Raw genomic sequence first — 17,107 nt, 5'->3', positions numbered from 1 at the left:
TCCACTCAAAGGTCTTTTCTGTCTCCTCTCCACCAGTAACTTGTACATAAAATTGGTGACATTTGCAGACAACACTGCCCTTATTGATCCAATAGTGATTTGGACAAGACAGTATATAAGATGGAAGAGGATTGGCTTGCTTACTGGTATTGGTAGATGTCAAACATCTGCACCTGAATACTTTGAAAACTGTGGAAATAGCAGTAAACTTCAGGAAACACCTCCATTTTCCTACACCCATGGTTAGAAATAATTTCAAAATCAATGGGGTAGAATCATTTACAATTCTAACTGTGGCTCATATTCTGCCCTCTATCAAGGATGAGCTGCTTCATTCTCCTGAAAAACTGTATTATGATCAATGTTTTTTTTCTTAAAACAGACTTGTTTAAAGCCATCCACTGGTGTGGATGAAGATCACATCTTTTCTCCCTGGTTACTCTTATGCTTTGCTGCTGCCCTCTGAAGGTACTACATCTCCCACACTGGGAATGTGTATGCAGCTTTCTTTTTTACTCATGGAACTGCAGGACCAAACTCTTGTGCTACCTTTCTGTGTCCAGCAGGGAGAGTTATCTTAACAGATGGACCAGGTTTGGGGCCAGGAATAACATTTTGGAAAGGCTTTCTGATTACCGTCCAAATTCAATAACACAATGACAAAATAACGTTAACACCAACAAAAATCAATTACAACACTGATATTTATACTTAACTTGTAATAAAGAATTGTTTAAGATAGTCCACTGCATGATTTGAGAAGATAACTACAGTAAATAAATATTGTCAAGGTTGCTGTTAGATACTTCTCTCTCCTCTCGACAACGATGTAAATAATATTTTTATCTAGCTCATATTAAAGAATCTTTCAGTATACAAATCCAATATCAGCCTCTGCTAAAAGATCCCCAATAAAAGCTGATGAGTAAAAGAGATGAACACAATTGAGGTGCTTTCTGTGCCTTGGTCATTATGTTCTCAGGGTGTCATTGGAAAGTGCGGAAGTTTGGAGAGTGGAAGGTTGCGGAGGGCCCCATTTCAGAAGTACCAGGATTTGACAGGTCAATAGCTATGGTGCTCCAGTGTGTTCAGAGTTTAGTGGATGTGGAGTCTCAAATGCCAGGGAATAGTAATACTTTATTACTTAGATAATACTGTTTTGGTATGTTGAATCAATTAGTGCTCAATGAAGAGCTTCAGCTTGCTGCCACATTAGAAACACTCTGAGAACAAAACTTTATCAGTGTTTCTCCTGGCATAGCCTTAAATATTTTTTTCACAAACAGTATAATAATAATAATAATAATAAAAAACAACAAGAAAAGGAAGTAATGAAATTAATAATAACAAGAGAAATAAAATATATATGGTACATAAAATAATTATATGATTGCAAAGTTTACGGAATACACAGGATGCCATGACACATTTACTACAGCTGTAATTTCACGACTGCCTATACCTTCCCTCACCAACAACTGCTTGATTTTGTTATGCAAATTAGGCTAATTTTGCTTGTAAGAATTCCAACAACCTGAATATGTATGCCTCTCTCCTCCTAAGCAGAAACAAATAACACAACATTCTACTGCAAAAAAATAAAATTGGCATGCATAATCCAATGATACTAGTATGAGTTATACCATACCAATTGAGCTAAAATATGATAAAATTATTGAAAATTAATGGACAGCAAATTTTGGTAATGTTACAGCTAAACAATAATCCTTTTCTACAGGGATCAATAATACAAATAATAATTTACATTATAAAGGTGGTATTTCTCTATGTATGTTTTGAATAAAAGTTGTAATACAGTAAATGCTACCCTGACAGGCTCTAGCTGCCCAAAAGTTCCATCCTGAATAAATAGACTTGGAAAATAAACAGATGTTGAAAATAATCAGCAAGCAATTTATTATTTTGTTTAAGTCTTGAAAAGAATGCATACAAATGAGCTATATAATTTCACTATAAAATTCTTCTGAAGTATGGTTAGATACACAGTATAAAGCAAATCAATTTAAACATAATGATACTGTTTCAATTGCAGTCACTATAAGTATTGACTCCACATTTTAAAAATGTATTTTAACAAAATTTTGAAATGTAATTTCAAAATAATTATGTTTGCTCACCCACAAAAGACCCTGAATCAATTCCCTTTCCTTCTTCTTTGCAATATCCAGCAGAATTACCCTCTGGATTGCTCACACTGGTTAAACTGGAAGCAGAATTAAGGATCCTGGATGACTCTGGGCTTACCAAAGTGCTGTCCGCATCAGGATGAGGCTATAGAAAATATGTTAATGAAGCAAATAGAATTAGTGTTCATGATCTATTTGATTGGATAAACAAACACATTAAAATTTAAATGAATTAACATAAATAAAAATTAAAAAGTAAAATGTAGATCAGTCAGGAAAAAAGGGCAGGGGTTTTCAATAAAAAACTAGAAAACTGGTTATGAGGAATAAAAGTTTCTAAAAATAAACAAGTTCAATGTCATGTCAAAATGGGCCCTTAGCTAGCAGTCACATCAGTACAATGAGTCTGATATGCTTAATACAAGGTTGTGACACTGCGATTTGTTAATGAATAGCTCACCTGAATTTCAGACGTTCATAGTGTTTTCTAAACTTTGGAAATGTCTATAATGAAAGGAGTCTAAACTAATATATTTGTAAATGTTGCTTTTCAGCATTTTGTGCACTAGTCAGAGTGACTATAGTAATTTGGTATGGTAATATGATAGTCTCATTGTTACTTTTTGACAAGAATGATGTTATCTAGATTCAGTCGCCGTTCTTCAACCATCTAACATCATGCAAACTAAAAGCTTTACAATGATATCCACATATCAACATCGCTATCTTGTGCCCCAACTAGCTGGATAAGTAAATAAAAAAAAATACTTGTAAGAAATCAGAGTATAAGTATCACCAATACACAACATGAATAAGAAAATGCAAATATACTTCCAAACATGTAAGTAAAACTGTGACGAAACTGGGATGATATAAGCACAAAAACATAATATCTAATTTTATATTATTTGTAAATTAATAGTTTATTAGTTTAATTTTGATATTTTGGATTAATTTTTGTCCTTTGTTACTGTATTTTACAGTTCTTTGTCGTCTGCGTTTAAATTTTCTGTTCAAAAGTAAAACATATTGTATTGTACCGAAGAACCATTGAGCATTAAAAAACACTGCAAAAATGATAACCTTTGGAGATGTCTTTCCAGCTGCCAAGATGTGCTTGCATCATCTTGTCTCTAAATTTGTTCTCAAATTTATAACTTGCCCCATCCTAAAAATTAGAAGGGAATGCATTATGGAAGTAACAGATGATTTTTTAATTTTGTGTATCTTTTGTCCACATTCATAACAATGTGTAATTATGGAGCCTTTCATGGCAACTAACATACAACAGAAGAACATTATGTTTTCTTTTTTGACTACCTGTGTCTTTAAACTGTAGAGTGCACAAAGTACCACTGTTAAACCATTCACGAACTACTCCAGGTTGCAGACTCCATTTTGACAGACTGAAAGGCTACAGTCCTGTCGGGAACCTGTAAAACTGCATTAGGCAGTTAAAAGTGACTGAAAAGTCCATTTGATAGTTTGTCACATGACCCAAGAGATCATAAATGGTCTGTAAGTATGTTCTGCTCACTAATATGCTAACTTTAGAAAAAAGATGTTGTCAAATCAAGATTTGAAATTCAACAAAGAGCTACTATCTACTGCTCTTCTAGAAAACGTATTGCATGTTTTTTGTTTCTCTTTGTGGAGAGTTTATAAAATGTGTACAGAATCTATCCTTACCTAGCTGAATAACAATGTAGACTCCAGACACAAAACCCAGAAATGCACAACAACTGAGACCTTCATAACAATGTAGGGTGACTTTAAAGCAGTGGTTCTCAACCTTCCTAATGCCGCGACCCTTTAATAATAATAATAATACACTTCCTCATGTTGTGGTGACCCCCAACCGTAAAATTATTCTTGTTGCTACTTCATAACTTTAATTTTGCTACTGTTATGAATCGTAATGTAAATATCTGATATGCAGGATGTATTTTCATTGTTACAAATTGAACATAATTAAAGCATAGTGATTAATCACAAAAACAATATGTAATTATATATTGTGAAATATTTATTTCTAATTACAAATAAATGAAATTTTGTCTTGAAGCATGGTGTAGCATGGGTAACAGTCTTAATACAACAACAGTAAACTACATTGCTACATTTTGCAACAGTATGCGTAAAAAGCCAACGTCAGTACAAAGGTTGAGATTGCTTCTTTCTCACCAGATCAGAAATTCTCGGCTCTTGCAAGAGCACAATGAAGATCATCTTCCACAACAAGTCTACTTCTGTATTTAGACTTGATAACCAACAAGCTGGAAAACCCTGTTTCACAAAGATATGTTGTTGGAAATGGAAGAAGGCGGCGCAACACAGTCTCAGACAGAACAGGATAGGACTGCAAACACTTGATCCAGAATTTTGTAACTGGCATTGTAGAGAAATCAGTTCTCGCTGCATCGCTGTTAATAAGTTCAATGAACTCCTCTTGTGCTGTCTCAGGAACATCTTCAACTTTGACTGTGAATGGGCTTCTGGCAAGTGCAAATGGGGTGTCAGGTAGATTTGTAAAGTACGATGAAATTTCGTCTGCAAGCATGTGCAAATGTTCTTTCACAGAAATTATCATCATAATCCTTTTGTCTGGTTCAATGTCATGTTCCTCAAAGAAAGCAGATAAGGTAGGCAACAAGTACATTTTATTTTCATCCAATTTTTTTTGCCAAAGCTGAAGTTTCATTTGGAATGATCGGATCTTTTCAGACAAATCGAGGCATGTTGCATTTGGTCCTTGCAGTGATAAATTTAACTCATTCAAGATGGCAAAGATGTCAACCAAGTAAGCTATTTTCTGCAGTTCACTTTTGTCGCTGAAAAGTGCTTCGAACTGCGGTCTTGCTTTCTAATTAAAAAATGTTTTGAGTTCATCACGAAGCTCAAAGACACGTTTTAAAACTTTTCCTCTCGACAACCATCTCACTTCAGTGTGAAATAGCAGAGCATTGTTCGGCGCATCCAACTCGTTGCACAGTTGCGAAAACAGTCGACTGTTTAAAGTGCTCACCTTTACAAAATTGACAGAACTTATGATGCTTTTCATTACTTCTTGTAACTCTTGTGGCAGCGTCTTCGTTGTCAATATTTGCCGATGAATCATACAGTGAGTTCCGATGACTTTTGGTGACTCATTCAGTACCAAATGTTGAAATCCAGATCGACATCCTAGCATAGCTGGAGCACCATCTGTGCAAACACCACAAACCTTTTCACAAGAGATCTTATGCTCTTTCAGAAATGAACCAACTGTGTCAAATACATCACGTGCAGTAGTTGTCGTTTCAAGAGGGTTGCAAAAAAGAAACTCATCTTTAAAGTCGCCATCATTAATATACCTCACGTAAACCAGTAACTGAACAGTTTGCAACGTCTGCAGATTCATCAAGCTGGATGCTAAATATTGGAAGTGGAGCAGATTTAATTTCCTGGATTACCTGATCAAGAATATCAGCAGACATGTCACCTATTCTTCTGCGGACAGTGTCGTTAAATAAGGAAATTGCACTCAATTTCGTAACAAATTCGTCTCCGATCATAACTCAAACAATGTCTTCGGCCGCTGGCAACAGTGAATCCTCAGCAATGGTGTGAAGTTTCATAGCTCTGGCGATTCTGAGTGCCACCAAATATGAAGCTTCAATGGCTGCTACATTTTGTTTGTGGTACTTGCCACCAGTGTCAAGTCTGGCTTTTTTGAGTACATCAGCTTTGCTTCTAAAATAGTTGGTATCCTTGCCAGCAAAGCTCAGATGCTTGCTATCAAAATGGTGTTTTAGTTTGTTCGGCTTCATAGATTTGGCTGATAGAACTTCACAACAAATAACACATTGCGGTTTCTCAATTCCTGCTGTAATTATTGAGGTAAAACCATACTGTAAAAAATCCTCACTATATTTACTTTTCTTAACGTTCTTCTCTAGACGATCCATTGTCACGAGAGATAGGCGCATACACACACACACAGGCACACAAGAGAGAAGCATACACACACACAGGCGCGCGCTAGAGAGGCACACACACAGGAGCACGCTAGAGAGAGACACACAGAGAGAGATGGATATAGGAGCGGTGTCTCAGTTTCTAAGACCATCAGGGTCGTTCGACCCCCAAAGGAGTCGCGACCCACAGGTTGAGAACCGCTGCTTTAAAGTGTAACAATAAATGCACAAGGGCAAGGCTGATTTATACCTATGCTTAGGCAGAGATACACATTAACTCATGTGCTTTTTCCATGTGTAGCAGCCACTCATTTGGTGCCTAACTATACGTGTAAGTCTCTAGATAAAAAAGTAAAAATCACTAGAGTAATTTCCTATCACATGTAGACATTTTGTTGAGCCATATAACATGTTTTCTGGTGCACAAAATCCAATTTGCCAATTACAGTAATAATCATGGTAGCTGCAGTCCTAAAGATGCTTTGGGGACAGATAGGATACTGGATATATTCCTCAACTGTGCCTGGGGTGTGAATGTGTGCAGCCTCACTGACAGGAAACAGAGAGGTGAATTTTCTAGGGATTGGTGTGTCTGCATGCATCCACAAGCAGAAAATATACATCATGCAACATTAAAAAAAAAAAAACTGCACTGCACTACACTACACTCCTCTGCAGTGATGTGATTGGGAGCCATAGAATATACTTGAATTTACAGGTATGCTGCGGATTGAATGCATTATACACTTGGAGAAACAATCCAGGAAAAAAAATTGTGAATGCTCCCCAAAGATACTGTAATTATACGTATATACAGTGCATTCAAAAAGTATTTAGATTCCTTCCATTTTTACGTATTTTATGTTGTTGCCTAAAATCAATTTTCTCCCTCATCATGCACCACTCAACACCAAAGAAAGACAAAGCAAAATTGGATTTCAGGATTTTTTTGCAAATTAAATAAAAAATAGAAATATCACACTGACAAATATTCACACCCTTTATTTGGTACTTTGTTGAAGCACCATTGGCAGCAATTATGGCCTAGAGTCTTCTAAGCAATGATGCAACAACCTGTGCAAATATGAATTTGGGGATTTTATGACATTTTTCTCTGAAGATCCTTTGAAACTGTCAAGTTGGATGGAGCCTGCCAGTGGACAGCTGTTTTTGGGTTTCTCCAGTAGTCCTGGCCTCTGAAAACAACCCCACAGAAAGATGTTACTACCACCACCATTCTCCACCATTGGAATTGGACTGCACAGGTGATGAGCGGTACCTGATTTCCATCACATGTGATGCTTAGAATGGAGGCCAATCATTTCAGTCTTGGTTTACTCAGACTAGTGCTAGGTGGTATACCGGTTCATACCAAAAACTGTTTTTTATTTTTGTTATGATAAGGATTTTTGTTATACCGCAATACCGGTTTAAATAGCCTAAACAACGTTCGGAACGTGGCGCAGCGGGAAACTGTTTAAGGGGGGACCTTTTTCACTGCTGCACTGCTAAATACGGATGCAGCGGAATACATGCGTTGATGGAGGTATTGAATGATGAAAATGGACAGAGAACATTCTGAAACTGAAGCTGTAGCAGACGATAAAGTTGAACATGATGACAAAGAAGAACTTTTGCTGAAAAAAGGAGCCGTGTCTGGAGTTACTTTTGTTTCAAAAGGTCGTATGTGAACCATTACGTTCAAATGTGTGAATATTGTTCCTATACTACTGGATAATACTGCAAGCCAAGTTGTACTTGCTTTATTTTTTTTTTCCCCCAATACTGTGTAATGTACCTGGATACTGTGTAATAGTGTGACAACGTGTTGACTTTATTCTCGCCGTTTATGTCGAGATTAACGTCGACATGTTGATTTTATTCTCATAACTTGTCATTAAAGTAGAACATTGTAAACTAAACTTCATCTTAAAATGAATATTTAATAGATTTTCTCAAACCCCATCATAAGTTATGTAGCACATTAAATGCTTTGTGTTAAGTGTTCCCCGAAGCAATGTTAATCGCTATGTGCTTCTTAAACTTCCTCTTGCATTAAGAGGAGGCACAGGCAGCGATCACCACCACACAGAATACATTAATTTCATGATATTCCTGCTCCCTGAACATTTAGAATGCTAAGATAAATACTTGATATCATTTTCATGATGAAATGCATTAAAGCATGTATTAATCATGTGGGGGCATGGTGGTGTGGAGGTTGTACTGCTGCCTCGCAGCAAGGGGTTCCCAGGTGTTCGCTGCCTTGAATTTGCATGTTTTTCTGGTGGGTTTACTCAGCGTGCTTCTGTTTTTTTCAAAGTCATGTAGGATGTGGGATTTTGTTATGCTGTACTGACCCTGCTAGGGTATGTATTGTTCGTATTCATCTTGTGATGTGCTGGCGCCCTGTTCAGGATTTGCTCCTGCGTCGCACACAATGCTTGCTGGGATGGGTGCAACGCTGAATGGATGGCATAATTAAACATGTATAATGAAGATTTTTTTTTACAGTTCTGAACACTCCGTGGTCTAAGTTTATAACTAGTTTTAATTTCACAAAGACATTTATTGTGTGGTGATTGGTTATGTGGAAAAAGAAAAAGGAAGGTTAGGAACTGGGGGTTTGTTATGTCAGACAGAGACAGCACACATGCAATAAAGAAAGCCCGCTCAGAAGAACATCCACTGAATTCTGTGTTCGTGTCTCCGACCACCAGATCACGAACCCAACATTTACACAATATTTAAGTTAAACCTGTGTGATACCCATTCATACATGCAGTTTTTTGGAGCCTCGTCACACCTGCCATAAACTTCTCTATATTGAACGTACACCTGGGGACACCATACTGCGAGGGAGCAGCACTACCATGCATGTTTAATACCTGCTTTAATGCATTTCATCATGAAAATTTATCATAGCATTCTACATTTTCAGAGAACAGGAATATCATGAAGTGAATGTATTCTGTGCGCCGATCGCTGCCTGCACCTCCTCATAGAGCAAGAGGAAGTCAGTTTAAGAAGCACGTAGCGATTAACAACTGGGTCGGGGAACACTTAGCACAAACCATTTAATGTGCTACATTAACTTATGACAGGGTTTGAGAAAATCTATTAAATTAAACAGGATGAAGTTTAGTTTACGACATTCTACTTTAATGACAAAATAAACTATGAAAATAAAATGGAAATGTCGAGAATACAGTCAACATGTCGACTTTATTCTCAACATATAATTTGTTTTTTTTCTTCACCGTGGCCTTAATACGCTTCCGTAGGGCTATACCACAAATAGCATTATAAATGCAAGTTGCAGTTTTATTATTTATGTATATCACTTAGCTTGAAGCAAGGTCCATATTAATGCAGTTTGCCTTAATGATGGTTCAGTTGGTAAAGATGTCATCACCAAGTTGTACTTGTTTTATTTTATTTTAATTTGGTGAATACTGTGTAATGTACCTGGGCTTGAAGTCTTGGAGGTAATTGTATTATTACTGGAAGTTGCACTATTATTTATTTTATTGTTATTATTTATTAGTTTAAATATTATGCAGTTTAATGATGGTGAAGTTGTTTAAAAAGTCATTTTAACGTGTCAGTGGACAGAGATTGTTTACATTAACAAAGTGTAGTTGGTTTACAAAACATATTTACTATTTATTCCTTTTCTAAGACATGTTCAGTGCAATGCAACTTTTGACAAGCACCTCTGGATATCTTACTAAGTCTAAATGCCTCTTTGGATGGTTGAATATATGTTGTCAAAATTTTAGTTTAAGTTGTTTACAAACTTTGTTAAAAAAAAAAAAAAGCTTTATATTTTGACTGCATCTGTCATGCAATGTAATTCTTTCTCTTCATTAGTGCCACCCCCTTGAAAGCTACCACTTTATGGGACCATGCAAACCTGTATTAATACTTGTGACCACATTAAAATGCTTTTTTGTACAATGTACAATTCTCATGACAGTGGAATAGGTTATTCTTAGCGAGTAATTGAGTGGAAAATGTGGTTAACATCCACTCATGCATGGGAAAAAAATTCCATCCAATACCGTGAAACCGGTACAATTTTGAAAAATACCGTGATATAGAAGTGGACTTTCATGTGTCGTCTGGCCAATCTGTCAAACTCCAGATTAATGGAGTGCTGCAGTTATGATTGTTCTTCAGGAAGTTTCGCCCATCTCCACACAGATTAGCTGAAGCTCAACCAGATTGACAATCAGGTTCTTGATCATCTCTATTGCCAAGGCTATTCACCTACAATTGCTCAGTTTGGCTGGGCAGTCAGTAATAACACAAGCTCAGATTACTTCAAATTAAAATGAGATATTCAACAAGTGTGTCCACTATCACCAGTGCATTTTGCATTAACCATAGTGCAATCTTCAAAGCAATGGGGTTGGATTGGGGAAAATGTGGGTACTTGTTAATTCCTGATCACATCTAAACAATAAACTATCAGTCAAGACCTGATCGCATCTAAACAATAAAGTCCCCCATTAAGCTCTTATGTCAAAGAAATATTTCTCTGTAAAGAAGGGTGGGGGCTAATGAATTCGCAAACACATTGAAACAATAAGCGGGCGGGTTCCAATGAAGTCCTTATGTGTACAAAATGGACATTTTTCCACTTATATACTATCGAGTGCCACAGGGAAAGGGGGTTTAAGGTGGATTGACAGTAAAGCTGATGTTTATTTCCAGTATTAAAATTCCTAAGTTGCTGGTAACGCACTATTTTAAAATTTGAGCTTTTTTGTACTTTTCCAGTACCGGCATAACCCAACAATCCTAATGCAGATGATATGATGCTTTATATATCAGGCCCACAATTATCTGTACCATTAGTCTTAAGACATTTTAATAGAATGTCATAGGATTTACGTTTTTATAATTAATCTGATGAAAGTGTGCTTTTTCCAGTGAATTCTCTAGCACATCACATTAGATAGAATAGCTATTCTTTGATAATATCGGAGGATAACCAACACAAGTAAATATAAACATCTCTTCTAATATAATTATGAAAGTACTATGGACAAAATTGAACAAGATGTTAATAGATGGCCCACACTCCAGCTCAACTTAGCTGGGAGAATGAATACTGGCAATGCCACTAATTAAATAATCTTGTAAGGCTCCCACTTTATTCTTTAACACTAGAATTACCAAAGCCTACGAAAAAACTCATATCTGTCCCACCTTAAATCGCTTCGCATCTCTCCATCAGCATCTTTAGTCCTGTAAATGTGTCGATAAACAGCAAACAGCCTACTATCACATCCCCCCACCCGCCGCACAGTTTTCTCAGCTCAAGTCTGTTTACCTGTGTGTCAGTTGCTTAGAGTTGTATAGAGTGAGAAGTCAAGCAAAATGACACCTTTTATAAATACCCTGTACTATATCGTTATTTGGAACACATGCATTTCATGTTTATGTAAACATATTGTTAAAACAGAAATGTTTTTCATGTTTTAGTAATAATTGACAAAATGTAGACATGAAGTGTATATTGTGTGAAGCCTGAATTACAAATATCAAAGAATCACTTTCACAAAAGGTACAAATATAACAGAACAAGTGCGCTTCTATTCAAGACTATAACTGCAGAAAAAGAACCCGCGTTAGGGTGCGACAGTGACACGCATTTGCTACGATCGCTTCGGTGGCGCAACGGTATAAGCTGTTGACTGGTAACCAAAACTTCATGGGTTCGACCCCGGTCGAGTCCGTTTTGAGAAGCGAGCTGCTCTTATTCTTACTATCTTAGAATAAAAACATACATTTGATTTCAGTCTGTAACAGCCAGTGTAAATTTATGGTACTTGTAAAGGTTAGCTTTGTTTTTTTTTTTTATTCAGTTTTACCCTCTTAGTCACGTTCACGATCCCACACATTCAGGCTTCACACATTATATACTTCAGGTCTACATTTTGTCAATTATTACTAAAACATGAGAAACGTTTCTGTTTTAACGATGTGTTTACATAAACATGAAATGCATGCGTTCCAAATAACGACACAGTATTTATAAAAGGTGTCATTTTGCTTGACTTCACTCTATACAACTGACACGCAGGTAAACAGACTTGAGCTGAGAAAACTGTGCTGCAGGTGGGGGGATGTGATAGCAGGCTGCTTGCTGCTTATCGACATATTTACAGGACAAAAGACGCTGATGGAGAGATGCAAAGCGATTTAAGGTGGGACAGATCTATGAGTTTTTTCGTAGGCTTTGGTAATTCTAGTGTTAACAGGCTAGGAGAAAACGTGTCTACACCATTGCCCGGGTAATGCTCGGGCCTGACGCTTACTCAAGACATGCCTATACTGTGGCCCAAATAACACTCAGAACTAATACTGTTACAACTTTTACAGCCCAAGTACACCTTTGGTCTTATGTGAGACATGTCCATACTGTTGCCTGAGTGACACTCAGAACTAATGTTTTTAGCCCTATTTTTACAGCCTGAGTGACACTCTGGTCTAGCGCTAAACAGGTTAAGTATAATGTTTGAAGCTGTATGGAGTTGTCTGTTGTTGCTCAAGGTTTACGTGGAGGACTCTGCATGCACTGGAGTGCACTCTTTGTATTTTTATATTGTTTTTTGTTTGTGGTGTACTGTGATACTGCCTTCCTCAGCTAGCTGTTATGCTCTATGATGTGTCCTCTGCAAGCTTCATTTAAAAAAACCATTACTCTTTCTGGCAGAACAGTGTAGGAACTGAAGTTCCCTTCTTGAAGTATTGCTGCTTTTCAACCTCCTCAGACAGGGCTTAGTCACTGATCATTTTAGCAAGCATTCTCAAAATGTCATTTTTTCTCACAATTTCTGTAATGTAAATATTCACATCAGCATTAATTTGCTAGATGAACAGTTTTGACACAACACTAACACAAATTGCAAACAGACGTCTTGTTTTAAAAGGCAGTAGACAACTTATGAACTTGGGTAGATGCACTTAATTGCTGGGCATCTTTAGCTGTCACCTCCATAGATGTATTAATATCAATGGTTTTCTGCAATGTTAGTCTAGCTTCAGTGAGAAAACATTTTGAAATTGTCTCGCTACACGTACTACATACTAGTCTATCATGCAAGGTGTTATTCAATGATTGCCCAAGATCACAGTGCTTGGATAACAGCCAAAAACTGTGAGACAGACTCAGCTTCACCTTGATTCCTTATATGGAATATAAATCTCTCAGCAATGATTAAAGACTTAGGTGAATAGTGATCTTAAGACATTTCAGTCTTCATAAGATTTATTACCAGGCTGCACTAAAATTCACAATAAAAAAGTTTTTGTACCTATCGCACTCGAAAAAGTTGAAAACATATCTTCTGGAATTTGATTTGCCAGTGCAAAATACTCAAACCGCTGAGTGTATGAATTCCATTGTTCTGTTGTTTCATCATATACTGTAGCCTTGTGTTTCCAACCAATATCACATTCCAGAAATGTTAACTGTTTATCTCTCTCTCCCTCTAAATATATACATATTAAATATTTATTTGTTTTATGTGTTATGTTAAAGTTTGTTACTTGTTTTCCATACAAATACAAGGCCCATTAAATTCAAAGGGTCCACTGTTCAAAATCCTTACTAAAAACTGAAAATAAATACTTTGAAATGCTATGGTAATTATAGCTTTTTTTTTTTTTTTATAGACATTCAATGGCTACATATATAGGGATCTGATCCATAGCACAAACATGAGGTTTGGACCTTTGATAGGAGAAAATTTTTTTGGTCAGACCTCTTAAATTGAATTCAGTATCCCTGCTCTAATACCTCTGTATTTAACTTGCAAGTCTGTCAGGTAGCTTACACTGCTGATTGCCCTAATATAATGACAAAATTATACGAAATGCAAGTGTAATGATTATCCCTACCCAGTGTTCCAATTTGCAATATCTTCGCAAATTTATGCAAAGAACACAACCTAACCATCCAAGTAATATACAGTACATCCCCAAAATTCGTGGGGGTTATGTTCCTAGAGCACCCGCGAATTGTGAAAAACCGCGACTTTTGGATGTGGTTAAAAAATGCCTTTTAAATGCCTATTTTTATAGTTTCAACCCTAAATACAGTATGCCCCCAAAGCACTTTAATTTCGTTGCAAACTCAGCTTAATTCATTACCTAAAAAATTACCTTAATATGTAAAATACCGATGTTACCGCTATACGTACTGTAATTCATGCAAGCGTGTTTTCTTTGGTATGTGCTGTAGTTTTCTTTGTTATAAGTAGAGTAAATACATAATAATTTCATTTCAAAATACAGTAAAATGTATGGGTACTCACCAATGATGAATGATATTGATGATGATGAAGCAGCTGTACAGTACGATGCACAGGATTTAAAACTCCTCGGGTGGCGCCTCTTCTTCAGTCGCTTCAGGAGGAGTCGTATCTTTGTACAGGTTTTCTTCTGGTGGGGTTTCGTGCTGGCTTTTCTTTGTAGATTTCAGGAACACTGTGATAGAAAGTTGTTACATTGTCTCCTGTAGCGCACTGCTGGTACAATTTCCATGCTTTCTCACGGATAATGTTACCATCCAAGGGAATGTTCTTTCTGCAGTCGGTGATCCAAAGTGCCAAGGCAGATTCCATCCTAACGATATTTTTATTCCTTACAGTCGTTACCTTTTTGGCACTATCACAGAAACTTACAGATACGGTACCTCCAGATCGTTGCTTCGTTCTTCTTTATGTAGCATACGGTGCTTTCATTAATGCCATAGTGGCGCGCTACTGAAGCATAACATTTTAGTTCCCAGAGCAAATCCAGTAGTTCAACCTTCTCCTGGAGTGTTTTAAACTTCTTCTGGTGCTTAGGCTCAGTTCCAGAAGCCTTAGAAGGTGCAGAGAGATTCAACAACATCGTGTGCGTTTAAGAATAACAAAACAATAACAAAATGGAAAACACGAGGACACTCAGCTGGAGATGGGTCACAAAGCAGTAGTCAATCACCAGCAAGGAGAAATGAATAACGCTCTCAGATTGGCTACTTTTACAATCCCCAAACCATGGTGGTAAACCCACTCACCTGGAGACACGTCACATAGAAGCAATCAATCAGCAGCAAGGAGAAATGAATAACGCTCTCGGATTGGCTACTTTTATCAGCTCAAACCGTGGTGGAAAACCCACTTACCTGGAGACGCGTCACACTGCAGCAATCAATCAGCAGCAAGGAGAAATGAATAACGCTCTCCGATTGGCTACTTTCACCATCCCAAACCATGGTGGTAAACCCACTCACCTGGAGACGCGTCACATGGAAGCAATCAATCAGCAGCAAGGAGAAATGAATAACGCTCTCGGATTGGCTACTTTCACCAGCCCAAACCACGTTTCCCTCAGCAGTTGCTTCCTGTTCTCTCTTCAGCACAGTATTGCAGTATTGAACCGCGACTTCGTGTGGGTCTACTGTACATGGTATCAGTTTTTAAGCAAGATAGCAGCTATGGAGATCTTTTTTTTAGCATGCCAGGAGCAAAGGTGTAGGTGGAACAGTGTTTTCCAACATTTTTTGTGTGGTGGCACACTTTTTGTAACCCAAAAAATCCTAAGGCACACCATGATTCTACCAACCAAAAAAACATTAAGTCTCTTGGATGTACTAAATTGTCCAAAGAGGTGGGACAGGGGCAGCAAAAAAAGCAACTCAGAGATTGCCGTTCCCAGACACAGCACTTAGTAAGCACTATGGATGCATTTTCCAGCTGCTTCGTCTAGGCGGTCCTCTGTCTGCCTCACTCCGCTGACACAAGGTCAGAGGCAACTCTGTCCCCCATTGTCCCTCAGCTCTGTGAGAGTCACTGGCAAACATGCATCCAGGCAGACAGACCCCTGACTTATCTCCTAGCTGATGAAGTGCTCTCTAAGTGCTGTGTCCGAAAAATGGTGATCCCCAGAGATGCTTTTATGTCGGCTTCACCAATAGTCCCATCCTCTTCAGAAAAGTCTCCACCCCCCCGAGAAGTGTCTCTCTCTCTCAGGTGTGGACCCAGGGTCACTACACTGTTATTTCCATGGTGCATTAGTTGAAAAACACTTTTGTAGAGTATAATTATCAAGTTGCTGATGGTGATGAATAATTGAGGATAGTATTTGCAGAATTTTACAATAAAATTTAATGTATGCCCATTTAAGAGATGCTTACTCTTTCAATTAAATCAGTCTTTAGTAGTGCACTCAAATTCAATCATTTAATTTTTACTTTGACAAGTCTGTGTCTCATCATATATATATATATACATACACATTCACACACACATATATATATATATATATATATATATATATATATATATATATATATATATATAAGTCAATGAGCGTATGTATGTATGTTCCAGCATCACGTCCGAACGGCTGGAGTGATTTTCATGAAACTTGGTACACGTTTCTCAATGGTTGATTAAAAATACTGTAGGGTGAAATCATCTCTAACCCACCCTCTTTTGGGTGGGGTGGGGGGTGATCTTACGGTCTTGTATGCATGTTATCATTCAGTTGGCACTCGGAACAACCACCAGAGGGCGAACTGGACGTGACTGCCAGCATTCTTTATGTTTGAGCACCACCGCGCTCCTGTTGCTTTTGAAATTAAATAGAGTTCTACACGTGCAAGTGTGTGTGTCTGTCCGGCCCAGAAGTGAGACGTAGAGTCGGGGTGAGGGCTCCAGCTCAAAGGATACGCAAGCGAGGTCAGCACACTGGCAAAAGGAAACCTCCTTAGAAAGACAGTTGTTTAGCTGCTAATGTACAAACATTTCGAGCACGTCAGCAACACGAATCCTCATAGCAGAGAGATGCCCAGAGTAGTTCTGACGATTTTCAGCGTGATCTTACGGTCTTGTATGCATGTTATCATTCAGTTGACACTCGGAACAACCACGTTTTTCTCAAACAATAAAAAAAAAAAAACACGTTATTTTTCTCCCGAGCAACGCTGGGTATTTCAACTAG

General features: G+C 37.6%; 1 protein-coding gene across 2 annotated transcripts in view; it reads right to left on the bottom strand.

Moving 5' to 3' along the window:
• Window positions 1-17,107, bottom strand: part of rad54b (RAD54 homolog B) — a 230,504-nt gene that overhangs the window by 141,450 nt on the left and 71,947 nt on the right. For both annotated transcript variants that reach the window (XM_028817766.2, XM_028817765.2), the window contains exon 3: window positions 2,139-2,292. In XM_028817766.2, coding sequence (XP_028673599.1) covers window positions 2,139-2,292 — 154 coding nt within the window. The remainder of the gene's footprint in view (window positions 1-2,138; window positions 2,293-17,107) is intronic.

This window comes from Erpetoichthys calabaricus, chromosome 13 (genome assembly GCF_900747795.2).
Source record: "Erpetoichthys calabaricus chromosome 13, fErpCal1.3, whole genome shotgun sequence".
Taxonomy (NCBI): Eukaryota; Metazoa; Chordata; class Cladistia; order Polypteriformes; family Polypteridae; genus Erpetoichthys; species Erpetoichthys calabaricus.
The sequence above is the reverse complement of the archived record's forward strand: the minus strand, read 5'-3'. Positions and strand labels throughout refer to the sequence as shown.